We start from the raw sequence: 26486 nt of genomic DNA on the forward strand, positions 1-26486 counted from the left end.
AGCAGCAGAAAACAAGTTTGCTCCATCCTCCATGTGACAGGCTTTCAGATATTTCAAGTTAGCTACCACATCATGTCACAGTACGTTCCTCAACAATGGGTAGCAATCGAGTGCAGACTGTCACCAAGAGAGGTCCCAAAGGCCAGTCTCCAGCCTATCACAAATAAAAACTCAAAAGCTGTCCAGTCCTGGCTTAACAGCAACTTCTCATGCCTCAAACTGGAACCAGACATGCAAGGATGTAAATATTCCTCACTTATTTTTAACCACCCGCTCCTCAGCTCCAAGGAAAGGTAACGTACCTTTGTTGGACTCCTCCATGGCAGCCTTTATCAGAGCCAAGATTTCAACGCTATCACCAATCCTTGCATAGTAAGAGCAGTCATGGCCAAGGGCATCCACCAAAGTGACGTCCGCACTATTTTTGAGCAAAACTTCCACAGCATCCTTGCAGCCATATTCACAGCCTAACATCAGAGATGTCCTGAGGATGGAAGAAGAGGCCACATGGGAACATGAGGAGTCTTGTGTAGATGGCACATGCAATGGTGGGCTCTGTGGAACAATCACTATGCTTTTTCTTTTCATCCGCTTGCATTAATATTCCCAACTCTGCAAAACTGTGGGCAAAGGGGCTCCCAATATGCAAACAGGCGCAATAAAACAGTTCACACAACAAACCAGGCATGTGGTAATGTGTAGTCAGTGTGGCATAATGGTTGGAGACCAGAGTTCAAATCCCCACTCAGCTACAAAGCTCACTGGGTGGCCTTGGGCCAGAAACCATCTCTTAGCCTAACCTACCTCACAGGGTTGTCTTGAGAATTAAATGGGAGGTGGAGAACCATGTACACCACTTTGAGCTCCTTGGAAGAAAAGTTGGTATATGCATGTAATACATAGTAGTACAAGATGAAAAATGCACCTGCAAAATTTCCATCAACTCAAAAACTCTCTCACATTCCATTGGTCTAATCCTCCTACAGTAGATCATCCCACAAATGATCACAATGAGATTTTTCTTTTCTTCTTTTTCACAACACGTTTGAGACTTGAGGTCTGCTATCTGCTATTTATTTACCAGTGGCTTGTTGACAGAGGTATCCTTGTTTAAGCAGCTGTAGTTTGAACAAACCACCATTTTCTACACTGAACCACAACGATAAACTATGGTTTGTTCCAACCAGGAATGGGACCTTTAAACCTCTTCCCCCTTGGCCACAGAGGGATGCAGGAAGAGCATAGAAGTCCCAGATTCATCCAGGCTCATATACGTAATAATAAACCATGGTTTGCTGTGACATCTGAACCAGGCCAGAATGTAGGCAGGTAATCTGTCAATTGCCAAACTGAGTCAGAATTTTGCTATCTTTGAAGAAATCCCACCACTTCGGATCAACACACCCCAAGCTTGTGTCCAACAGTTTCATTGTTTGAATCCCCAGAGAGTGTTCTTTGGAAAGCATACAGAGACATCACCCACGAGGCGCTAAATGGATGCATTACCGGTTCTGTTTGTCTCTTGCATTGACATCAGCGCCCCTGTCGAGCAGAAGTTGACATATGGCTGGACGGCACATCTGAGTGGCCAGCACCAGAGGCGTCCTCCCATCCTAGAGAGAAGGGGCAGGAAAACATTACAAAGGAAGGGCAAAATGAACTTGACCAATCCTGGGGAAGGACCCTGAAAGGGAGAGACTTACTGCATCTCTGGCATTCACCAAGGCTCCATGGTCACACAGTAACTGGATGCTGGATGAACAATCTGACATCGCTTTGGGAGACAGAAGGACATCACATCGTTAGTAAATGGGTCACTTCACTACCGGTGGGCTATTTATACATTGTCAGATTTCTATGAATGGCTGCGCCTCTAAGATCTAGAAGCCACAATCATTCTAACGACAAAGGTCCAACCAGTGAACAGCAATTAAAAAGGGCCAATATGCCAGTATCTTCCATGCTTTACTCATTGCACCTGAACTCCAGCCCTGCAAGAAAAGCCTGTGTGTTGTTAGTGGCTCACCTAACCCAACTACACCTTTATCAGTTGCCTGAGGCGCAGAGATAGTGTGGAAGAGAACCTAGCCTCTCCCTAAAAGCTTCTCCTAACTGGTGGTCTGGAAGAGGAACATCAATCACTTGGGGGGGGGTACTTGGATTGTTTTTGTTTTATCGTGTATTTTGTGTTCTCATTGTGAATTTTTATGTTCAGAACAACTCTATGATCTTTGGACAAAGGGCAGTATACAAATTTAATAAATAAATATTAAAATAAGAAGTTTGCAGCCAAACTTCCCCATCTGGGGGGTGTCCAGATGTGTGCGTCATATGAAGCTGGAGCTGATGGGAGTCATAGTCTAAAACATTGAGACAACAAATTGGGAGAGGCTGTCCCAGCCACATGTGGAAAATGAGCAGCTATTCATATGCCTTGCCAAATACGGTCTTTTTCAAGGCGTTAGGAGAAATTGCTCCAAAGGAAGGACACTCCCTTACCTGCATCGTGAAGAGCAGTGCGACCCTGAAGATCCACATTTTCTGTAGGGCAGTTGTACTATGGGAACAGCCAAACACATTTCATCAATACTGTTATTACTATTAATTATTATCGTTGTTGCTGTTAAATTTATTACCTGCCCTTCACCAGCAGGCCACAGGGCAGGTTACAACCATTTAAAATTCAGCTTTAAAAACAGCTAAAACAAATCACTGTCCCAAGAATATGGAATAGGCCTGTAATTTATTTATTCTAACATTTACGGTTAAGGGTTCCCAACAGTGACAGCAATCTCATGATGAAAATATTTCAAGAAACATTTAAATAAGATTCAGCTCCAGAATGTTAAATGTGCTGTTCAGCTTTGCAGATCTATTATTATTATTATTATTATTATTAGCAGTTTTTTAAAAATAAAAATAACTAAAAGTGACTTACAACAATAAGTAAATCACACATACATTAAAACCAGCATAAAACAAAATGGGGGAAATCTAAAATGCATTCATACAGTATTTTTAAAATAAAACATCCCATCTACAGAAGGAGGCCAGAGATAATTAAAAGAAAGGAGTCAGAACATATAGTGGCTGTGCTGTACTGTAGATAACAAAGGAAGCTTCCAAATATAGAGTCAGACCTTGATCCACCCAGCACAATATTGCCTACACCAGCTTTCTCCAGCTAGCTGCCCTTCTGATGCTTAAGATTCCCATCATTCCTAGTAACAGGCTGGAGCTGATGGGAGAGACAATGTAAGAACATCTGGCTATGGGAGCCTAGCCTACACTGACTGGGAGCGGTTCTCCAGAGTTTCAGACAGCAGCCTTTTCCCAGGAGATGCCAGGTGATGAACATGGGAGCTTCTGTATGCTGTGAGCTATGAATCCTCCCCCATAAATCTTTACGAAACAGAAAGCTTCATACACACAGAGGAATTACCTGCTTATATCTATCCTAGAACAAAGACTCTCGGTTTTCTGCTTGTTTCTTCAGATTTCTTCTACATCCCAATTTGAAAATAACAAGGTTTAGGGTGATCAAAACCTTATTAGATTTTTGGCCATTCCTGCACCAACATTTGGGTTAAGGTGTCCAAACAGTGGCAGCTATAACGTGATGGGAATATTTCAAGGGACAACACACACAGAGAAAGGAAAAAAGCTTTGCTGTCATGGTTTCCCCTCACCGCCTTTTACATGCAACACTTAAACAATTTGTCAAACCTACAGTACCTGCAACAATTTTTGTAGACAGAGTGCATGCCCATATTTCGCAGCGAGGTGCAGACCGTTCCTTCCTAGAGAGGTCAAAGTGACAAGGAAATGCAGAATGGAATCATGAAAGACATGGCAGAGCTTTCATTCAGTGTCTACCACAGACCCACACACACAGAGATGGGTTGTGTGCTGAACATAAAAAGGTAAAGGGACACCTGACCATTAGGTCCAGTCGTGACCAACTCTGGGGTTGCGGCGCTCATCTCGCTTTATTGGCCGAGGGAGCCGACGTTCAGCTTCCGGGTCATGTGGCCAGCATGACTAAGCCGCTTCTGGCGAACAAGAGCAGCGCACGGAAATGCCGTTTACCTTCCCGCCAGAGTGGTACCTATTTATCTACTTGCACTTTGACATGCTTTCAAACTGCTAGGCTGGCAGGAGCAGGGACCGAGCAATGGGAGCTCACCCTGTTGCGGGGATTCGAACTGCCGACCTTATGATCGGCAAGTCCTAGGCTCTGTGGTTTAACCCACAGTGCCACCCGTGTCCTGTGCTGAACATAGCTTGAGTTAAAATACTGACCATGATGTAATTACTGTATTTTATACATCAATTCACCAGGGATGGAAAGACAATGGATTATTTTAAGTCAATCTACCTTGAAGAGTGACCCAGTTTAGACCCTTCCATGATGTCTCAACTTCCCCATGGCTGCCAACAGCAAACCCTCACCACAACCCCAGGGATGTAATCGGCAAAAAGGTGGCTGGGAACCCAACAGGGACACTGATACACATCTGAGAAGCTAGTTTACAACAACCCCTTTCCATATTCACTCAGCAAGTTTGAGCAATACATGAAAACATTTGCCCAACATCTTCTACAATCTCTCTTTAGGAGGATCTTATCAGAGAGACAACCCTCTTATTTTAAACAAGGACTCATACCTGCTGCATCAGTAGCTACAATGTCAACCCCGTGTACAAGAATGGCATTCAGACAATCAAGATTCCCTTTGGCAGCTACAACATGGAACCTAAACAAAGCAAAACAGGAAAATGTCTGTGTAATGTTTGCATATACAAGGTTACAATTAAAATGTTGCAAGTGCAATCCAACGCTATAAAAATACAAAAGCAGCACAGAAAAGCACCTGCAGCTGGGAATAAAAAGAAATACAACAAATAGGCTGCTGGGATAGCTCAGTCTGGAGAGCATGAGACTCTTAATCTCAGGGTTGTGGGGTTCAAGCCCCATGTTGAGCCAAAGATTCTTGCACTACATTTACTCTTAGCCTAACCTGCCTCACAGGGGTGTTATGAGGATAAAATGTGGAAGAAGAGAATTATGTACACCACCTTCACCTCATTGGAGGAAAGGTGGGATGCAAATGTAATACATTATTATTATTATTATTATCATCATCATCAACACCACCACCACCACCACCACTGCTATCTATCTATCTATCTATCTATCTATCTATCTATCTATCTATCATTTCCCACCCTTCATCCTATGATCCCAGGGAGGTTACAACATTAAAACACAACTATAAATATAAATGGGATAAGTAAATGTGAGCTGAAATTCTCTTAGAGCCCTTGGGATCTATTAGCTTCTGGGGGTGAACCAATTTAATAGGCCACCACTTTTATAGAGAAGCAAGAAGAGGCTGACAAAAATTTAAACCTCAACAGGAAATGGTCTTACCATGGCAAAAGCCTTCTTTAAACACACACACACACACACACACACACACACACACACACACACACAGCCATCCCACTTTCAGACCTTCCCATCCTCCTCCTGCCCCACAGAGAAAAACCAAACCAAGCGTCTCCTGCTATGTCCCGTAGGCCAATAACGTGTTGGGGCCATAAAGTCCTGAACAGCTCTGGATCTGGCAGCACCAGAAGGACACTCATCCAAGGGGTTTCTGGATGTCTTGGTCTCAATGTGCAGTGCAATCCTACACATGTCTAGTCTGAATTAGGACCTTTTGGGATTTAATGGGATTTACTCCTGGGTTAAGCGAGTAAAGGACTGCAGTTCAAATCAGGAGAACAATCTTTTAGAACAAGCCTTCTAAAATCTTTACCCCAGTTTGTATCTGGGATTTGAATTGGTTTTATGTATGTACTGTTGTTGTTTTAAACTGTTTTTGTATTTATAATTGGGTGATTTCTAAACTGTTCTTTTTATTGTTGCAATTTCTTTAACTGTGTTAATATACATAACTGTTGTATATATGCTATATTGTAAATTGCTTTGGGATGCCTCACAGAAAGCAATTCATAAAGAAGAAGAAGAAGAAGAAGAAGAAGAAGAAGAAGAAGAAGAAGAAGAAGAATGTGCAACGGGTAAACCCTAATGGAAAGGCAATCTTTGAGTAGCCAGATAGAATGTAGGTTAACCCTGGATTTCTGTTTTTCAGTTTGCTGAGAATGCACAAAATCAGAGATTTCTGTAATTCTCAGCAATCCTTACAACAGCCCTGTGAAGCCGGCCATTGTTATCTCCATACAGTGGAACCTTGGGTTACATACACTTCAGGTTACAGACTCCGCTAACCCAAAAATAGTGCTTCAGGTTAAGAACTTTGCTTCAGGATGAGAACAGAAATCATGCTCCGGTGGCACAGCAGCAGCAGGAGGCCCCATTAGCTAAAGTGGTGCTTCAGGTTAAGAACAGTTTCAGGTTAAGAACGAACCTCCGGAACAAATTAAGTACGTAACCAGAGGTACCAATGTATTAGAATAAAGGGGCTGAGGTGCTGGCTTGCTCAACACCAACGAGTGAGCTCATGGCTAGGCTGAGAAGCCACATCTCTGGATGCTGGTTCCAGAGAGTGAGAAGCTGTGCCTGAATGCCTCTGACCTCTGGCTTTCATCTTGGAAACTCTTGGGGGTATGCAGGCTGTGACCTACAACCACCCAGACAGATTCACTCACCACAAAGCATCCAATACATGGCTCACAGAATAACCCTAGCATTAAACGTCCTCACCGCTTACCATTTAAGACAGAAAACAGCTTTGTGCAGTAACTTGAGACTGCCATTCAAACCTTCTCCGGATTGGCTACTGAGAAGCTTCTGAAGTTACCACAAATATCTCCCCTTTTATTATGTGCACACACAGGAGTTCAGAGAGTGAAACAAAAAGGGACCCGGGAGTGGGACAGACACCACACAAGTAATACAAACCGCATGGGAAAGACCCAGGCCTTTTATTCTTGTCTGAAGCAAGTTTGGAACCAAACCACAAACACACCCTGCAACCTAGACAGATTTTTTTGAATCAACCAGGCAGAGACCACCCAATTACTTGCTTCTGGATCTGCTGCATATTACCGTGTCAAGGAAAACAATTCATCTCAAGCAGCTTTCATAGTGCCTTCCAGTTGCTGTTGGACTACAGCTCCCATCAGCCCCAGCCAGCATGGCCCAAGAGTGGGGGTGGTCAGAGCTGTAGTCCAGTAACATCTGGAGGGCCCCCAGGTTTCCCCTCCACTAAACCACATGTTTACACAGTTCGGCATGACATCTAAACATGCCCTGTATGTGTGGAAGCATAAAATGCTCTTCCGCAGGATGCAGGTCCCAACAGCTTTTTGTTTATTTAAAACATTTCTATGGCACCTTTCCAAGGCTCAGGGAGGCTTACAGGAAATAAGCACTAGGCAGATAAGAGCCAACAGAAACAACAGTGCCCCTCTCAAAAATTTGGAAGGGGCCAGGAAGATCAAAGGCAAAAAAGACACATCTAAGCAGCCCTCCTCCAAGGGGTGGGTGGGCTACAAACTTGGTGGGAGGTGGGCAGAGCAGCTGAGGTCAAAACCCTGACTTCTACTCACGCAGATCTTCCTTCCACATCAAGTTTGGTGGGGTTTACGCCCTTCTTGGCAAGGACAGACGAGATCTTTTCCACGTCGCCCCGTTCAGCAGCTTTCATCAAGCGATCATCGTACTTGTTCCAGTCTGCAGTCAACTGTTCAAAGAATGCGGGAGAAATGTTTTCAGAGTACAGTGGTGCAAATCCCTCAGAAATACGAGCAAAAATGCCTGTTTCCCATAGAGGATAAAGTGGGGGAGGGGGGAGAAGTGTTATTCATCTGCCATCCATGTAGCTGGAAGGGAAAATCCCTTAAGAAATGGAAGCCAGGGAAAGCTGCTTCTGGGCTTTAACAAAACAAAAAACCGAAGGAGCTTGGTTTCACATATTATGGTGTCAGTTTAATACGGGAAGTACTTAAGAAAAATCCAAACACTGAGAAAACCATGAAGGATTCATGCCTTTTGCATCCCACTATTTACTGGCATGCAATGTTATTCTCACAAAATAAGATAATAGGATATTTGCAGCACCTTTCTGCAGTTCAATGTATATTTGAATGTGCTTAGAGATGCAGAAGGTCTCAGCTCAATGGGCAGCTTCACTTAAACAACGATCAGAGGAATGGGTTACCTTAAACACAATCAGGCTCGGTGTGGGGAGTGTTTTGGCTTTTTCGAGCCTAATAGCTAGAGGGGAGAGGTGACCTTCTTGCAGACTTCAGCTGGGGAGGCAAAGTTCTACAGCCACCCACCCTCACTGCACTCTCTCCAGAAAGCTCACCTCTCCTGCCACACGGTTAGGCTTCAACAAGGCTTTCTTTTTTAACTGAATTTTACATAGCACACACAACAAGCCAGCGGTGGTGCAGTGGTTAATGCTGGACCTGGGAGACGGGGATTCAAATCTGCACTCAGCCTTGAAGCTTGCTGGGTGTCCTTGGGCCAGTCACTCAATCTCAGCCTAGTCTACCTCACAGGGTTGCTGTGGGGATTGAACGAGGAGGGGGAGAATCACATAAGTCACCTTGAGTTCCAAGGGAGAAAAAGGTAGGAAATAAATGCAAAAAATAAACAAACGTTCCAGTTACAACTAATTCTATACATATATGCATGCGCGCACACTTAAAACTCTCTCACGTAATTAATAGGTTTTTCCCTAAGCCTAATTCTGGTGCAGAGGAAGTTTTCAGAAGAGGGGTCACAGCTGGGGAGAAGACAAGTCAACCCTTCCCAGCTGCAACCCACTTTGAAAATGCCCACCACCAAATTCTATTGCTTCTAAGGACAGAGTGTGTGTGTGGAGAGAGGCGGTAAAGAGGGAGATTTCAGGTGGTGTGGGGAGGGCCCAGGGCCTTCATTGCACCCAGCCTGAGGGCTGGCAATTCACCATCCCTGGCGTAGATAGAAGCTGATAGGAAAAGCATCTTCCTGCCCAAGATGGTGGAGAGTTGCTGCCTGCCACAGCTGACAATGTGCTAGGTCAGAGCTGGGGAAGATCTGTGGCCCTTCAGTTAGTTGCTGGAGTCATGAGGGTTGTTGGGGGGATTTAATGAGGAGGAGAACTATGTATACCACCTTGAGCTCCTTGGAGGAAAAATGGGATATAAATGCAAATGAATGAATGAATGAATGAATAGGATAATAAGCCAGACCTCCCACAAAACAGCTTTTTCCTCTATTCCTTTGACTGTACAAGAATTCTAGCTTCCGGTAGAACTAATTACAGTTCTTCTAAAACAGAAGGAGTCTATGATATCATTTGCACACCAGTTTACCCATCAAGAGGCCCTTTCTGTTTCCAGAGCCTCCTTGCTCTGGTTTAATTGCCAGGAGCGTTCTGTTTGGATTTCCAGTCAGGCCACCTCGGTGCCTTCTCAGAATAGAAACAAGGTTCTCCGCCCTACTTGGCATTTCTTGTTTTCAAGATAGACAGAAAGAAAAAGTATTGCAATCCAAAACACTCTCTTCCCCTCCTTCAGCCCACCAACGCCCAAGTCCTCCTTTCTTGCAAAAGCCTTGCATTTCTACTCAAAGGATAATGGCTACATTTGAACTGCACAGGAATGTGTTGTTTTTGAGGTTCTCCCACTTCCCATCTCAACTGGGTGTGGGCCTATTTCATGTGTTATTCCTCTCAAACTGCAGATTAAATCTCTGCCTGAAATGAAAGCAGTATCTTCCTGCCTATGAATGGCGGCATGTGTGGTTTGCTCTGGAAATGTACAGAAGAAGCCAAAACTAATGCCCACTGCAGCTTCCTGGCAGGCACACCTAGACCACAAAAAGAGAGAGAACGTGCAATCCGTAGTGTCATTCAAACACTGCAAGGCACCTGCTTTTTTTCCAGTCATTTCTACGGAAAGACAACTTGCAAAGTGACCCAAATGAATGTGGAAGCAATAATTTTATTTTATTTTATTTGCCTCCCACTACACAGCAAGCAACTGCATTCCAAAGCAGGATATCATGTTTCTGCCTGTAGTGTCACATGAAACCACAGTAGCACAATTTGGGCATGCACCCCATTAGCTAGCAGGAAATCCATCACCAGAGGGAGAAACAGCAGTTGCCATACCAGCAGCAAACGCTAAACTGGTACCAGCAGGCAGAAAATTCAAGCCACTCCCCCCCCCCGATGTGCTAGCTTTCTACATGCAGGAAGCTTCCAAATACATGTTGCCATTCAATGGTCCACCAAGCTACCTTGTTCCATGTACTGTACATATAGACCAGGTTTTGCTCAACTCATTACCTTGCAAATAAGAAGCTACTTCCAATTAGGGCTGGGCGATATCTGGTTTTCAACATCACAATATATCACCAGCTAAATATCACAATATCTCGATATATATATTGTGATGTTATTTCAATACTGGTATTTATTGCACAGCCCTATTTCCAATGTGCAACAGTAGTTTAAAAAACCTATGAACAACAATATTTAAATCTTTCACCTCCCAGCAATCAGATTTAAAAACTTGTGCACACAAATATCCCCTTGGTATCAACAGCTTCAGAAAGGCATATTTGAGGGCACAGTGACCCACAAGTTGGTCTGCATGTCCAGGTATACCTTTCCATCTAGAATTGGGGCCGCAGCAGGACTCCACGTTTGCATTTGCTCCAAGTCAGTAGGCAAAAACTGCACAAAAGCCAATGGACGTCATATTTGATTATCCCATGGCTAATTCTGGCCTGTATGGGATTATAGTGGTATGGGGCGAGCCTGCTTTCATCTCTCAGCCCTTCAGTCTTCAGCCGCTCCCTTCTAGGGCTCTTCAAAGGAGCAAAGGCAACACCACTGACCTACTGAACCCTTTCTGGAGTCATCAAAACATCCAGCATCTGAAGGCCAAACAAGACATTTCAAAAGAAACAAGCATGGAATTAAGGATGCTTATGTTACGCTGATTTTAATGCATGTGATTTTGGGGGTGACGGGGGCATTTGCAGGGAAGCATCGGCAGATGAGTGGCACTTAAGCTGTTCCCAGGTGGCCAATTCTTGCCTGCAAAACCTCTCCCAGAAAATTCTCAAATACCACCACCACTGCGACTCTAAAGCCACAACTCAGTTTGGATGGGGGAAAAACAGCCTCACCTGGACCACCTACAGGGAAGAAATGGCAAACACCTGAGGAGCTAAATACCACAGGCCCTCCAATACAAGTGCCCCACATTCTCTATTTATTTCAGGATTGGGACCAAGCACTTGCAGCAGAAATCAAGTCCTATTTGACTTTGAAAAAGCCTGATAAATCTTTTCAAGGAATCCCAAGCAGGCACATTTCAAAAAGAAGAAAGCAACTGGAAGCACCATTTCAGTCTCTTCACTTTCCATATTCCTGCACATCTGTGTCATTGACAAACTAGCAGAATTCTCAATGGCAAGCATTTCTACCTAGCATAAAAATATGCTGGGCAGCGCTGGTGCAGAACGCAGAAGTGATGCATCCCTTTCCAGGAACTGAAATAAATGCTTTTGACCTCTACCCATTCCCTAAGCATACTTGACATTTTTAAGTTTAGGCAATTAATGTTTCCTTTCATTGAAAACTTAAGGGCCCACATGTGCTCCAGCATGCTAAGTATATAGAAGAACTAGAATGGTTTTGTCAAACATTCCCAGTTACAGTTAAACAGATAAATACACCAATAGAAGCTCCTCTCAAAGCGAATACCTGGAGGGCTGCAAACAGTGTGTCTGTCACAGGTGCAAGCTTCCAAGATGGAATAAAGGTGGGATATAAAGACAACAGAAATACAATTTAAAGGATTTCAAACATTAGAAGCCCAGCAACTCTTTCTGAACAGAAATCTACCATAAAGAGTGCAGCACCGAGATCGTCCATCTCTTCAATTCACCTGCTGTCTACTGCACAAAAAGGCGTAAATTAAGAGAAATTCTCACAAAGAGTTCTAAGCGGAAAGAATACTACAACAAGCAAATGCTGCAATTCAGGCCACATTGAGAAGGAACAATGCAAGCTGTGGCAAAAAGTTGGAAGCTGCTCTGCCGTAAGACGATACCTACTGCGTTTTTAAGGGCACAGGAAAACCAGCAACTCATTCTAGAGTTCCCGAGTCCTGGCTGCCAAGAGTGAACAGCAAACCCGACATTCAGCTACAGCCAGAGTCCAAGGGGGCTGCCCAGTGCAACCTGAATTTCTGCTGCCCTTTTGCATTCATCTTGGTCCTTCTTCCCTTAGCTCGGATCCCCTGACATGCTGTCTCCGTCTTCGGGGTCTTCTTCAGACTTCATCACTCTTGAGAAGACAACTGGGCAGCTTCTAGGGACAGGGCTGTGCCAAGTGGCACCGTCCCTTCCAGCGGGCTGTGCCAACTGCTGCAGCTGCCCCCGCCTGGCACTGGAGGAGGGGGATGCCCAACACCAACGTGGCTTTTGTTTTCACTCCTCCTGCGCCGTAGCGCCAACTACTGCCTCTGCAGTTCAGACACAGTAAATATTGCCCCGCTCCAAAATATCCTGTAAACAATATGCAGACAGTCTCACACCAGTCCAGAGCTATTTTTTGATTTGCCCGGTACTTGATAGCTGAGCGATCGAAAGAAATAGCTAATAATATATCCAGTGCATGCTCAACCGGTGAGTAATACGTGACGGCCGCTGCCGGCCAGAGAGGCAAGAATGTGCACAAACTGCTCACACCACGAGCGGGCGACATGTGCTACTGACCCAGGCGCTGCGCTCCCTCTAAGAAGCAAATACAGTACGTTGTGCCCAATTAGCTTTCAAGTGACACTTTCCAAGGGAAACTAAGCCACTGTAAAATAGGGCATGATCAGTTCTACCAGGGACCCCTGTCATTAACCAGTACGGGCTCCCAACAGCTTAAGAGCCGATTGCGGCTTTGTAATCATATGACTGCGTCCAGCGGAGAGGAATGCAAGAGTCTATTTTGACAAAAGCATCTCAGATGTTTATTTAGAAGACACACGTGCCCCTGCTTTTCTAAAAAAAATTAAATAATTAAAAGAACTCTCCTTTTACAAGCACGGACCCCATTCTGAAAGCCAAGGAGGTTTCAGTTTACTTTTGCTGCCAGGCTGTCTCCTTGCTGGCTAGTTGAGAAGCCCCATGGAGGTTTGTCAAACCATCAAATAGACAACGCAGTGATTAACAGGGCTAGGGATGCGGTGCTCCCTTTTCTCCTTTTCAGTTTTAACAAGGAAGGCACACTCTTAAAATGCCATCTTTAGCACAGTTGGATGACACCAGCTTTGAATCTTCCAGATCAAATGGTCCAAAGGGAGCCCATGAAATATGCGGGGGGGGGGGGGGAGCCCTCCAGACTATTAAGACAGAGGGACTGAAAATACAATTTGCTGAGGTGACCCTTCTTGGAAAGTTCTAATGGTGGCTCAGAGGTCGGTTTGTGGTCTACCAGAGGACATTTGTCCATTCAATAGGCGAACTCCAGTTCCTCCTTCCCCCCACCCCCATAAAAGACTCATGGACAACAACATTCAGCATTTTAAAATAGAAGGATCCCCTCACTCATCCCCAGCCACAAAATGCTTGCCTAAATAAGGTCTTGCATTGATATCACTCTGGTGATGCTGAGTGGTTCAAAGCTGGGAGCAGCCATTGACAGCTTCTTTGGTTTGCCTCAGTGCTTGGGCTCAGATAAGCTGCCCCAAAGAAATCACACTCGAGAGATTGCAGCAGTACTCAGGAGATCTACCAGGTATGGGCAGGTGAGCTAACATTACAGCTCCTTTTTCCTGAGTGGGTATGTATGCATACTTGATGTCGAAAACACTTGGAGACATAGATGAATTGTTGGTCTTGGATCTGGCGATGCAAGACACAGGCGAACTGTTGGCCTCAACCAACGCTCCCCTCAGCCTCCATTCCACCCATGCAAAATTGCATTGTTGCAAAGGTTGTTGGTCATTTTCTACAACTGAACTCGCTTCCCTGGCAAGGCAGAAGTGCATCCACTTCTCATAACTCTGGAAAGTAGCAGCTGAATTGCTTTCTGCTTCCTGCTTTAACGTTAGAGTGAACTTGGAAAACGGTATATTCTAGGAAACCAGCTGTGCAACCCAGCAGCTTTTCCTCACAAAAACAACATTCCAAGAAAAATGAAACTGAAATGGTTAGCAAAATCTCATATTAATGGGACTAGCAAGTCATTTTGTAAATCTACCATAATTTGGTTTATAATGTTAAGAAAGTTCAAGGGCAAATTAAACTAGCTTCAAAGATCTTAAAAATAAGTTGTTTACCTGACTTGCCACATTACATCTTACTTCCTTCGGCCTACAGCAGGTGCCAAATTAATTTCACATCCAAGTTCCAACCTGGTGAAAAATATTATACTCCCAAGGAATTGGTGGGCTCTTTCCCCTTTGGTTCCATAAACTCATTCCCACTGCCCCTGCTCCTAAATACAGTGGTGCCCCACAAGACGAATGCCTCGCAAGACGGAAAACCCGCTAGTCGAAAGGGTTTTCTGTTTTGGAGGTGCTTCGCAAGACAAATTTCCCTATGGGCTTGCTTCGCAAGACAAAAATGTCTTGCGAGTCTTGCCATTTTTTTTCCCGCTCCCCCCCCCTTTTTCTAAGCCGCTAAGCCGCTAATAGCCTTTTAGCAGCTCAGCCGCTAAGCCTTTAATAGCCGCTAAGCCGCTAATAGCGCTAATCCGCTTAGCCGCTAATGGGGTTGCTTCGCAAGACGAAAAAACCGCTAGACGAAGAGAATCGCGGAACGGATTCTTTTCGTCTTGTGAGGCACCACTGTAAATACATGATTAAATATCCCTTCTGGGGTGAAATTACGTATTCAGGTCTTTTCTGCTTTCTTTGAGTGGGTGGTCTGTGTGTGTGTGTGTGTGTGTGTGTGTGTGTGTGTGTGTGTGTCTGATAATGATTTTTTGTGATAGTCTTAATGTGATCTTCATTATATTCACATGTTTATTTTTGGAAGTTTTATGGTATTAGCTGTATTAATGACTGTGAATAACATTTAGATATAGAGAACCTCAGCTGTGCAAATGGTTGACTAAATAACCTCAAGCCCGATTCCAGCTGTATGGATTTTTGAATCCAGGGCTGGTGGAAGCAAGTTGCTTGGATTGAAAAATGAGGTTGAATCAGGTTCCTGTAGGCCAGAATAAAGAACACAAGGAATATTTATAGTGAGAGGAGTGAAGAAAGTCTGCAGGATAGATAAACCAGACACAGTGTAATGGGAATAAGGAGTAAAGGAATTGCAGACCGAGGCAGTGATTTTTTGGGAGGTGGGGGATAAATCATAAGACATGCCTCATCCTGACCAGAATACAGCCCAAGTTGCAAGTCTCCTGCAAGTTTAAGTTCTTTAACCACTCAAGCCTGAAAAATGTGAAGGAGTTCATTAGTCTTGTTTAAAAAGGCTTTTAACTACCACGTCCAATGGAGCTTACTCCTAAGACAGTTAGTTACTGAAACCACCTCACTCCTGCTGGTGGGTTTATTCTCCTTTTAATGCTTGACAAAGCATTATCTGCTGCTGTTTCTTTTCTGCCAGTTGTTTTGTTGCTTTTATTACTGTTAGACATTTTCAGCTTCTTTTTGAAGAGAGTGAGATTTAAAGATAATAATAACACAGAAAATCCTAACTGCTGACAATGCTATACATTTATACTATATATAAGCAGTGTTAGAAACTCAGGTATACAAGCTAGGTATACCTTAAACTAAGGTCAAAGTCGCCACAACGGGAATGTCTATTCACCAAGGGGTTGGATGATCCTTAGGGTCCCTTCCAATGCTACAAATTTATGATCTTAGAACATGTCATATCACCAACATAGCGGTCAACTTTTCCCTTTAAGGGAAATTCCCTTATTCCAAATAGGATTCCTTGCAAGAAAAGGGAAAAGTTGACAGCTATGCACCAAAAGCTAACATGAAACAGATTATAAAGTTTTGCAGATACCCACAATACACCCAATGCAGCCCCTGTTGTTTAAAAGGGGTAAATCCTTCCTAACTTGTCTGGTTTTTGAGAGCCTACATATAAAAGACTTACAGTACCTTGAAGTAAAGGTAGAAAGAGGCGTTTGTGGTATGTAATGTACCAAGAGCATGGATTACTCCTGCAGATCAGGGTAAAATGAGACAGGATGTTCTTAAATTACCAGCGGAAAGGGCATACAGCTGCTGTGAACACAGAGAATTGGAATCACTGGGTGCTACCAGCAATAAAGGCTATTAATAGTTTCTGCTGCTTCTAAGGAGTTTGAAGTTTTCCAGTTTCTAGATTATCCAAGCAGCGAGGATCAAGGCCACCACTAGACCGGACCCATTTCTTCTTTCATTCTGCAGAACTCAAGTTTTTGTCAAGTTCTCTTACAAATGGAGATGGACACAGGCTAATAAATCCTCAGCATTTGCTCTCAACTTGAGAAAAACAGCACCTGCCTTACAAGGCTTACCAACTGGACTGGTAAGGTGATCTCTCTTGCAGTTAATGACTCATGCCAAATGAGAGAAGGTGGTGATCACTGAATGCCAAAAGAAAAGGGTGACAACAGAAGTGTAACCTCCTCAGCCCCGCATACCCAATCAAGTGTAAATCTCTGGCCTGCAGTTAAGGTAATGAGAGGTCTCCCTCTCAGAAAAGCCCCAACACAGATGCACCCAGTCAAAAGGAGCTACTTGGTGAGGGCTTCTGAAGTCCTCTTATAGTATTTGAAAACTGAAATCTCTTGTTATTCCTCTGTCACAATCATTTATCTCTGAGCCACATACACTGAGCACTGTTACAGCTCGAATTCTAATGGAACCTTATGTAATCACAGAACTGAAGTGTTGGAAGGGACCCCAAGGGTCATCTAGTCCAACCCCCTGCAATGCAGGAATCACACAGCTAAACAATCAAGCAATGATCATTTAACCTCTGTTGAAAAACCTCAAATGAAGAAGTGTCTACCACCTTGCGTGTTTCTAGGTCACAAAAATCCGCAAAAGAAGTAAGAAGCATAATCTGCCAGCACAATTCACACTAATGTTTTGATATATTTTTATGGGATTTTGGCTTAAGTGGTGGCACTGATTCTCTGCCACCACATTGTTCCAAGGATTAGAGCACACTTCAGAATCAGGTTTTTGCTCACTGCATGTTATCCAAAACTCTGCAAGTGGAATGTGTATATCCTGGCACCAAGTTATTAGCCCATGCACCAGAATTTGCCTAGGGGACAATTCTAATGCTGGAAACTCTAAGTGGAGCAACTGTAAACAGGAGAATCATGGGACATTCCCAGATTATTCCAGGGATTTCTATGAAAGCTACATAGTGTACTTCTTACGCTGTAATTCTCTCTTCCAGTCACTCACTGCCCTGTGAATTCCACAACTGATTAAGTTTCTTTTAAACTGAGTTACTTTCAGAGTTCCTGTAAGAGACATCAGACTCCCACAATCCTGGGCCAAGGAGCCGATAGTCTCTACAAGGTCAGGATGATTAAACAGATAACTGATAAAAGTGGCATTCTGTGGGATCTCAAGTAACTAAAGCGAGGGGTGATGCAGCCCTGTGCTAATCTCTTCAATGACCTCTTGCCCTCAAAGCCCTCTCTTTTCATCAGCTTTGCAAATTTAAGCAAAAATTCAGATTCAATTTTATTAAACATATTACTGTTCTGTCTTCTGATCACACCCAGGCAGCCAGTCTAACAAGACACACATTATCCAAACACAATAAAATCCTAAATCAGGCTGAGCAACATGACCTAGGAATGAGTGGAACATGAGTACTCAAGGGCTTACAATGAAATCTGTCAGGGCACTTATTTTCGGGGTAACATTTAATAAATCATACCCCAAATCTCCAAAATATTTATTATTAAACAGAATGTACATCCTACTTGATTCAGTGGGAGGGGACTCAAACCTCTAAGCAGTTTACAACCAAATAAAATTAAGCATTTAAATCATCTATAAAAAAAGTTAAAAATAGGTATTAAAAGAGGCTTCAGTTCCATACTAGCTAAAATGATATTAAAACACATGTAACTTCTATATTTCTGGAAAGGCTTGCCAAAACAAAAAAGTTTTAAGCAGGCACCGAAGGAATACAGTGAAGGCACCTGTCTGATGTCAATATGCAGGGAGGAACATTACATGGCCACTTGCTGAAGCTAAGCAGGTCCAGTTCTGGTCAGTTCCTGGATGGGAGACCACTTGGGAACTGCAGGCATACTACCTTGGGTTCTAGGGTGGGTGGAGGGAATGGGATATCAGCATAAGGAAATATATACAAGGTGCAACCCGAATCAAGAATATTCAAATAATAGTGGGAATTGACTAGAACTAGCCATACTGACAAATGCCACTGTTTGTATCAAAGATTCGGAATTCAATGAGATCCGATGGAATGCTTCCATGCATTTTGAAACCCACTATTCCCAAGGTTCTTCATTTGGAAATTTGCTAAATTGATTGATTGCATTTCCACCCCACCTTCCCTCCAAGGAGCTCAAGGTTCTCTTGTTCCCCATTTAATCATCACAACAGCCCTGTGAGGAAGGTGAGGTTGCAAGACAGTGAGCTTCACGGATGAGCAGGGATTTGAACCCTAGTCCAACACACTAATCACTGCACCACACTGGTTCTCCAAATGCATTGGCTGTAGTTGTTTATGCATGTCCCTAGCCTGCCTCACATGATGCCAGACTACACACAGAAAGAATCAGCAGCAGAGGGTCCCACACTCATGCACTTGGTAACCACGCCTTGCCCCAACTATTCATCCTTAAGCGGCATTTGCTGCCAATGGGGAACTCAGTATAAAGTGTCTTCATGGGCCATCAAGATCCCTCCCTCTACCGTCGTTTTTGCCACAGATGCTCATGTGAAATTAGTGGCTGTTTGTTTACACACACACACCCTCCCCTTTTTGCTTCTTCCTGCCTCATGGCCCGGACTTGTAGCACGAGAACAACAACACTAGTGATTCTCCTGCCAAGACACACAGAGGCACAGGCTTCCAACCACACAGCAGCTTTTATTTTAAAGCAGGCTCCCTGCCAAAGCGAGTGCCTCTGTAGATGGCACCCCACCTTGATGACACTCTGGAAGCCATGCAGAAACACACACAGCGCTCAGTCCAGACACATTTCTTTATCATAAACACAACCAGTCATGATTTCCAGTAGACCCCACCTACTGCTGGTTGTTTGCCTTCCTCATGGGGAAAACATAGGAAGCTGCCATATACTGAGTCAGACCATTGGTCCGTCTAGCTCAGTTTTGTTCACACTGGCTGGCAGCAGCTCTCTGGGGTTTCAGAATGGGGTCTTTCACAGTCCAACCTGGAAAAGCTGCTGGGGAATGAACCTGGGACCTGCTACATGCAAGGCAGATGGCTCTTCCTCTATGGGTCTTCCTCTGCTATACAGTCTCTCATTACCTCATTTAACATGGTAAGTAGCTTTAATACTATCAAGCGACCAGTGGGGTGCGGTCAGTGGACTAGGGGGACTAGGCTAGTTCCCTAAATATTCCCCAGCCACTTCCTTCCCAAAGCCTGGGAAGCTTCTGCCTGGCTTAGGGAGGGAGGTACGATGCTCATGTGTGCAACATTGCACATGTGCACATTGTCGTCCCAGTCCTCCTGTCCCCACAATCGTCCTTGCAAGATGACACCTCTCGCCTTAACTGTTCCCCTACAAAAAAATTCACCGCACACCACTGCAAGCAACATATTGGATACCAACATTGCTCACAAAAATAAATATTTTTCTGTGGAGTGTATCTAAGAACAGATTTGCTCTTTAAGTCACAAGTCTGCCTACAGTAGCAACAATTCTGCGAATTTGGGGGTAAGCTGGGGCAGTGGGGAAGTCATTGGCATAGCAGCAACTGGGCACAGTTAGCCAAACTGCTTGTAGTCCCAATACATGGTCCTCAATATGTCAGCATCACTGACAGATAAACAGATACTGTGATATTCCATGCTAGCTCTTTTCAGACTAGACTCTCTGAAGTTAATAACTTAGGTTAGGACCTGAATACAACCCACTAGACCGTGCCACAAGTGGAGATGAGGGATGAACAAGCTATACCAGCCTTCGTGAAGCTGGCTCCCTCCAGATGTTTTGTACAACAGCTGGTGGGAATTGTGGTTACAAAAGATCTGGAGGGCACCAGCTTGGCAAAGCCTGAACTACACCACACCAAGGTGTTTGCAGGGCAGATAAATCCAGAATGGCTTAAGCAAATGAGTAAATCTTTACAAGTGGACACGGAAGGAGGGGTGGGGAAGAAATGGAAGAGTCACAAGCCAATTGGCCTTGAGGAAAATTTGCTTACACATCTGGAAAAATAGGCATCAGATCCTGAGAATGAACTAAAACTCTCCCATGAAGTTTCTTCAAACTCAAGCCTGCCTCACCCAGCATAGACACGTCCCCTTGGAAAAATATTTGGGGAACTGCTTTTTTCTTATCATTAAAGCTACATTCACCCTAACTCACGATTTAGCCAAAGGAGGAGAGCATTCCAGAAAGATTAAAACATCACAGGAAGAGACTGACCTTCCTGTTACATGTGGGAGGGACAGCCTGCTCCTTCTCAATTAGCTGGCAGCTTTCTCAGTTTAATTGCCCAGCTCATAAAGTGTGTGTTTTGCAAATGTCAGTGTCTTCACCAAAGTGGGGTGGAAGGACTAAGTCTTGTGGCACCTTAATTAATAAGGACAGTGCCATCAGTTATGAGATGGCTTCTCGAGGGTAGAATAAATTCCAAGCAAACACCCACAAGCAACAGGAGGAAGCACTTTCACACACTTCTACTCTTCCCACAAGAAAAAGGAGCTTGAAGCTTATGTTTAGTTTGCAAAGAAACAGGACCCCACTGCCACCTCTATATGCAGGCACCCCCCCCCCAATCTTACACACAGTCTGAGGGACAAACAAAATTAAATCCAGCTGATGTTTACATGCCATCACTCACACTGGCAAGAGTGCTTTATTTCCGATTATGAAATGGAAAGACAAAATGGAAATATCCCTTTCAAAGGGAAACCAGCAGAGCTTAGCTGACAGATTTGGAGGTGCCTGTGATTTGCGCAGGCTGGAATACTAATGCAAGCAATCCGACCTAAGAGCCTCACTCAAAAGTAGGAAAGTTAAGAGAATTTCCACAATGTGCATGTTTGTAAGAGGTCAGGACTGAAAATCATGCAAGCAAATAGGAGTCGTTTTCGCTAGGGCTGTCTTTTAAACCCACAAACATTACTTAAATTGCATTATTCCCTGCATTGTTTTTGACATTTTACTTCCATTGACATGCACTGAAATTAATTGTGTACATTTCAGCCACAGCTGGCAGCAAGATGAATAAGGTAGGTTTTAGTGGAAGCAGAGCTGTAGTGGAATAGAAACAGTGCTTATTGGGCCAGTCACTGCCTCTCAGTCTAACATACAGGGTTGCTGTGCAGATTAAATGAGATTAAATGTATGCCACCTTGGGCTCCTTGGAGGAAAAAGGTGGGCTATAAATGCAATTTATTACATTTATTTTTATTATTTTTACTATTTTTATTGTTGTTGTTGTTATTGCAATGAATGCAGGATGGGATGGAGATGGCTGCCGCCTTACGTCCCTATGCAATAGTCAGGTAAACCTGAATGTAGTGCAAGCGCAGGCCAAAGAATCACAGGCCTAAGCCTGCAGCTATTCACTGAGCGTACAAAACTGCCTTACAGGAAGTCAGGCCTGTATCATCTTCTCTGGCTAGCAGGGTTCTCAAGTAGAGGAAAGTCATTGCCAACTGTGCTACCTAAGGCAGTTTTTCACTGTGGATCAGCATTCCTTAATCTGGTGCCCTCCAGGAGTTTTGGATTACAACTCCCCAGCCAGCATGAATACGGGAGTCCTATTCCAAAACATCTGGAGGGCATCAGGCTGCCGTGATGTTGGGGGGCTGAACCTGGGACTTTCCCTATGCAAAGCAGGTTCTGCTCCACCAGTGAGCAGCACTGGCCCCTCCTCTGCTGGAAGAGCAATGACTTGACAGTGTACTCTAGAACAGTAGAACAGCAGGTTTTAGATTAACCCTCCACCCTGTAATTAATACAGGCAAGTCTTGACACATTTAACCACTAATAGCATTTCATACAAGGCACACATTTTTCTTCTCAGAAGAAGTTCCATAAACGTCCACTCCCTATATATGAAAAACACACAAACACACATCAGTAAACAGTTCAGTAAAGTATGCTTCTGAGCAATAGAGCATGCTGAAGTAATTTTGAAGCATGGAAATATGCCGTTGCAACACTCAGTTGAGACTCCAAGAAGAAATCTACAACTTGGCCATAATGATTTTGTTCATTGGCAGATCTCCTCAGTCCTTTTAAGCAAAGCTGAAGATCCAACATTCTCTTCGGCTGCAATCGCTGGACTCTGCAGGGAAGCTGCCACTGATCTGCCTTCAGTTGGGTTAAGACTCCTGAGTTTGGAACAAGGAGGATTATGTCCACTATCACTTGTTAGTAAAGTAATAGCTGTGCAATTTGGCACAGAAGATCACTGATCCAGCCAACAGCAATCAAGACCCCACACATATCCGCATAAAATCCATATTCCCATAAGCAGCACAGAGTAGGGAATGCTGGAGGAACTGGAGGAAGGGGGTGCAGTGGTCTGCATTCCACAGCTAGCTCTTTTGACCTGCAACTCCTGACTGAGTTGCACACTAGAACATGGTCCCTCTCTGAAATCCACACTCCACCAAATTCTAGGTGGTCCAAAATCCATCTTTAAAACATATGGTTTATTTCTCCTACAGGTAAAAATAGCTTGGAGCAGCTAGAAAGTGTGCAGTGCTCCCATCTGTGATGCAAATGGGGCCACAAGTTCCCCTAGGATTGATGCAACATGGTAATGTCCCTTCCTATGAAACTGTATGGAACGTTTCCAATTTCATAGGGAATTGGCAGTCCTCTAATGCCATCTTATTTAAAGCAGGAATCAGCATACATTTGTTTTTTGAAAACTATTGCTATCACACTCAAGTGGCTTATTTCACAGAAGCAAAACAACAAAAAATAAACACTTTGCTGAGGCTTGTTTTAAGAAAATAAAATAAAAACCAATACCAGGTGTTACAAAGAACAACAACAGTGTTACAAAGAGTGTGACAATTGCATGAGGTTTCTGGCCCTTGAAGTAAGCAATTCCTCCTACAACACCACCACTTTAACTGCTACTCTCTTCCAAGAAGTTTTAAACTAGGATGGCAACCAAGGTGCAAACCTATGTAAACAGTTTGCAGGAAAGCTAAGGCTGTCAGCATAGCCAGTATCAGATGCTCAGCATTCTGTTTGCTCTCAAGAAAAGGGCCACCTTTCCCTTTCATCTGTTCACATTAAGGGTCAGCAGTCTCCACAAAGCTGTTTGTTGAATGCAAAATCTGAACAAAGGAAGGAAGCTGCCCACTGAATGTGCTGATAACCCTGTGCCCCAATTCAACTCCACAGCCTCCACACCACCCCTAACTGGTCTGGGGAAATTTAAGAACAGACCTGTGATCAGCATTACTGTAAACTTAATAAATTACATCAAGGGTGAGTAGAAGGCAGATTTGGATCTACTGGTAGATCTCTTGGGAGACTTGCAATAGATCTACATGGGTTGCTGACTCCAGTAGCAATAACAAAAGGACCTTTTCCACCCAAATTACGTTGCCAAAAGGAAGAAAGTGAATTAGGAGCAGCATTTTGTGTGTGTGAAAGAAAGGAGCTCAAGTCTGGTACTGAAAAGAAATTTCTATGCTTGGAGGCACTCTGTTCTTTTCTTCCAACCATCTTTTGCACCCAGCTCTGGTTAGTGGATCTTGGGGTTGTAGCAGGCAAGTAGCAAATCTGGCAAACCAAACCTAAACTGTCCATTTCTCAGTTACATTATATTTATATCGTCATGGAGGAAGCATGCCAGCAAATGTGAAGGCTGCTTTTAAATTCAAGGAGTACAGAAACATCAGCATGGGAATCTTTGTTTCAAAAAGAGGAGGTAATAACAGCATTCCCATAGTTACAAACTGGGCCTGGCTTTCTATGACTACAGACACAGGATGACCTCGGATTGCCTCAACGTTGCTAATTAATGAGTGATGCAAGCTTATGAGCAGTAATTAATCCAGGCACAGCAGAAATTGTAGCATGCAATAGCCAAAGTCTGATCAATGAAATGGAAAACTCACACAGCAAGAGCCCCTCCTTGCTTCTGCTGCTGTGTAAAGGCTGTATCAGGCGGGTGGAGTCATGGGTCTCAAAAAGTACTTTTCCACAAGATACAATTCATGGGGCAAAATCCAGTTGTGATTAAAAAAAAACTGCCCAGAAAGATCCTCATTTGGAGCAAAGTTCAGCAACTGACAGAAAGGTTAACTTCAGTGTGCAGTCAGATACTGCCAAGTCCGATTGTGATGAAGAGGCTACATTTCTCTGAGTTGCTGGCATATTCTAGGAGGAAATTGTCCTCCTCGAATTTGTTCTCTGTGTTCCTCATTTCTGGCCTAAACACACAACACTTCATCTTTCACTGTCCTGAGTATATGCAGATCTTCAGCAACCATCTCAATGGGCAAAGCTCTGAGTTCTGCCTGCATGAATCTCAACGTCAATCATTAGCCCTCATGAAATCAGTTACAAGCCATTTATATAGTTTATGACAGTTCTGAATTTTTCCCTGTGCGCCTTCCTTTTGAGGGGATCCATTTTAGCCAAAACAGGTGTAGCTAGCCAACTTTATTCCTTGTTTTGCAGCCTATTCCAAATTCCTAAGTAGGCTGAGAGCAAGAGTTGCTTGACTTGAGATGTTACGAAATAAGTGAATTACCTTCCTAATGCGACAAAACCCAAGCACTTCCTACACACCTCATCTTCTCACTTTACACATCCAAAATGTGTGTTCTCACAAACACACAATGGGCACAACCTTAGTACTATTTCATGTGCAAAACATGCATACACACAAAAAAATGTGCCGCAAACGCCTCAAGGAAAACCCTCCTTAAGCGCTCATATTTTTGACATTTGAATCAAAACAGGAGATAAGTTTGAAGAAAAGAATGCTGAGACAATGTCTAATTTCATGGTACAGGTTGTATGTCTACAGTACTGGCTTGCATTGGTCTGGATGCCTTTGGCAAGCAGCAATAATTTCCAGACAACAAAGCAAATGAGTTTTTGTAAATAAGAATTTGTTCTTCCAAACAGCTGACACAGCACTAATGATTGTTGTATGTGGTCAGGTAAGCTAATAATGGGCAAAGGAGATTCCACCCATTTGGAGTCTACATAGCTATGGTTCAGGGGGCATGAATGTGTCAAAACAGCCTTGACCAACAGGTTCCATAGCAAAATAAGTCTGGCAAAATCTTTAAAAAATGAGCTGCCTCTAAAGAACGAGTTTGTGTGTACACAAGTTCTTTTAATTTATTATCCACTCTTCACCCTAAGGGTCCCTGAGCAGGTTAGAAAGTTCCTCCCTCTAGCATATTTATTGACTCACTCTAAAAGTCACAAATTTCAACAGCTTGCCAAAAGCCATTCATCACCTTCCATACAGGGATTTGGTCAAGGGTGCACAAGTGGCTTTATTTTACTCTAACCATAATCTGATGAACATTTAAGGTTCTGCCTCAGTATAGAGATTGATATGTTTTATACCTCATTTTAACTTAGTATGTATATGCATAAGTCTTAATCTAAAAAACATGTTGTCGGGGGGGGGGGGACTGTTGCTTTCACAATCACAGTCAGCCCAATGTTAAGGTTCCCAATGCCACTTTTTCTCCCATATATTAACAATCCATAACACCAAGAAGCAAAAACATGTTCTAATTATGAATGCACTTCAGTACAGAGGCAATGCACCTTGTTCCATTTTCACACCTTCATTCATTTCCATATTATTATTACTTATTATTATTTATTGAAGTTATATACTGCCGTATACCCGCAGGTCATATAACACCTTTTGCAAGAGAAATGCATTCACTTCATCAAGTTTGTGAGAGAGGTTGCTCTATTCCTATTTTATAAGAGCAGCAGGGAAAAAGAACTGAGTTTAGACATGGACTTATGTGCTGCCTCACAGCAAGAAAGCAACAGAGCTGCAAAGTTCCCCTGTGACATGAGCAGCTCCAAAGCCTCAGCATCAAGCTGTTCCAATGATGGATGGGAGAATCATTTTCTGGGGATTGGTCAAAGACTACCAACAATTTGAGAAGATTTTACTGAAGGAGAGACTGAAACCAAACACAGCACACTAAAGGTGTGTGACAGCCACCAGAAGCAGCTAATGAAAAATACTGGAGGAGGGGAGATGCACTCCACAGTTATGGAGCATGAAGGAATAATTATAGATTATCTGTCATGCAATCAAAGCAAAAAAACAACAAAG

At 43.6% G+C, this 26486-nt stretch overlaps 1 protein-coding gene across 4 annotated transcripts in view; it reads right to left on the minus strand.

Moving 5' to 3' along the window:
• UACA (uveal autoantigen with coiled-coil domains and ankyrin repeats) overlaps positions 1–26486 on the minus strand; it is a 48784-nt gene that overhangs the window by 13085 nt on the left and 9213 nt on the right. For 3 of the 4 annotated variants that reach the window (XM_028706459.2, XM_028706458.2, XM_028706457.2), the window contains exons 2-8: positions 7581–7714; positions 4668–4756; positions 3736–3800; positions 2500–2557; positions 1704–1774; positions 1507–1613; positions 303–484 (exon numbers count right to left, since the gene is read on the minus strand). In XM_028706459.2, the coding sequence (XP_028562292.2) occupies positions 303–484; positions 1507–1613; positions 1704–1774; positions 2500–2557; positions 3736–3800; positions 4668–4756; positions 7581–7714 (706 nt within the window). Of the gene's footprint in view, positions 1–302; positions 485–1506; positions 1614–1703; positions 1775–2499; positions 2558–3735; positions 3801–4667; positions 4757–7580; positions 7715–12093; positions 12461–26486 lie in introns of those variants that run through there. The other variant, XM_028706460.2, reaches the window with a different exon arrangement.

Source organism: Podarcis muralis, chromosome 14 (genome assembly GCF_964188315.1).
Source record: "Podarcis muralis chromosome 14, rPodMur119.hap1.1, whole genome shotgun sequence".
Taxonomy (NCBI): domain Eukaryota; kingdom Metazoa; phylum Chordata; class Lepidosauria; order Squamata; family Lacertidae; genus Podarcis; species Podarcis muralis.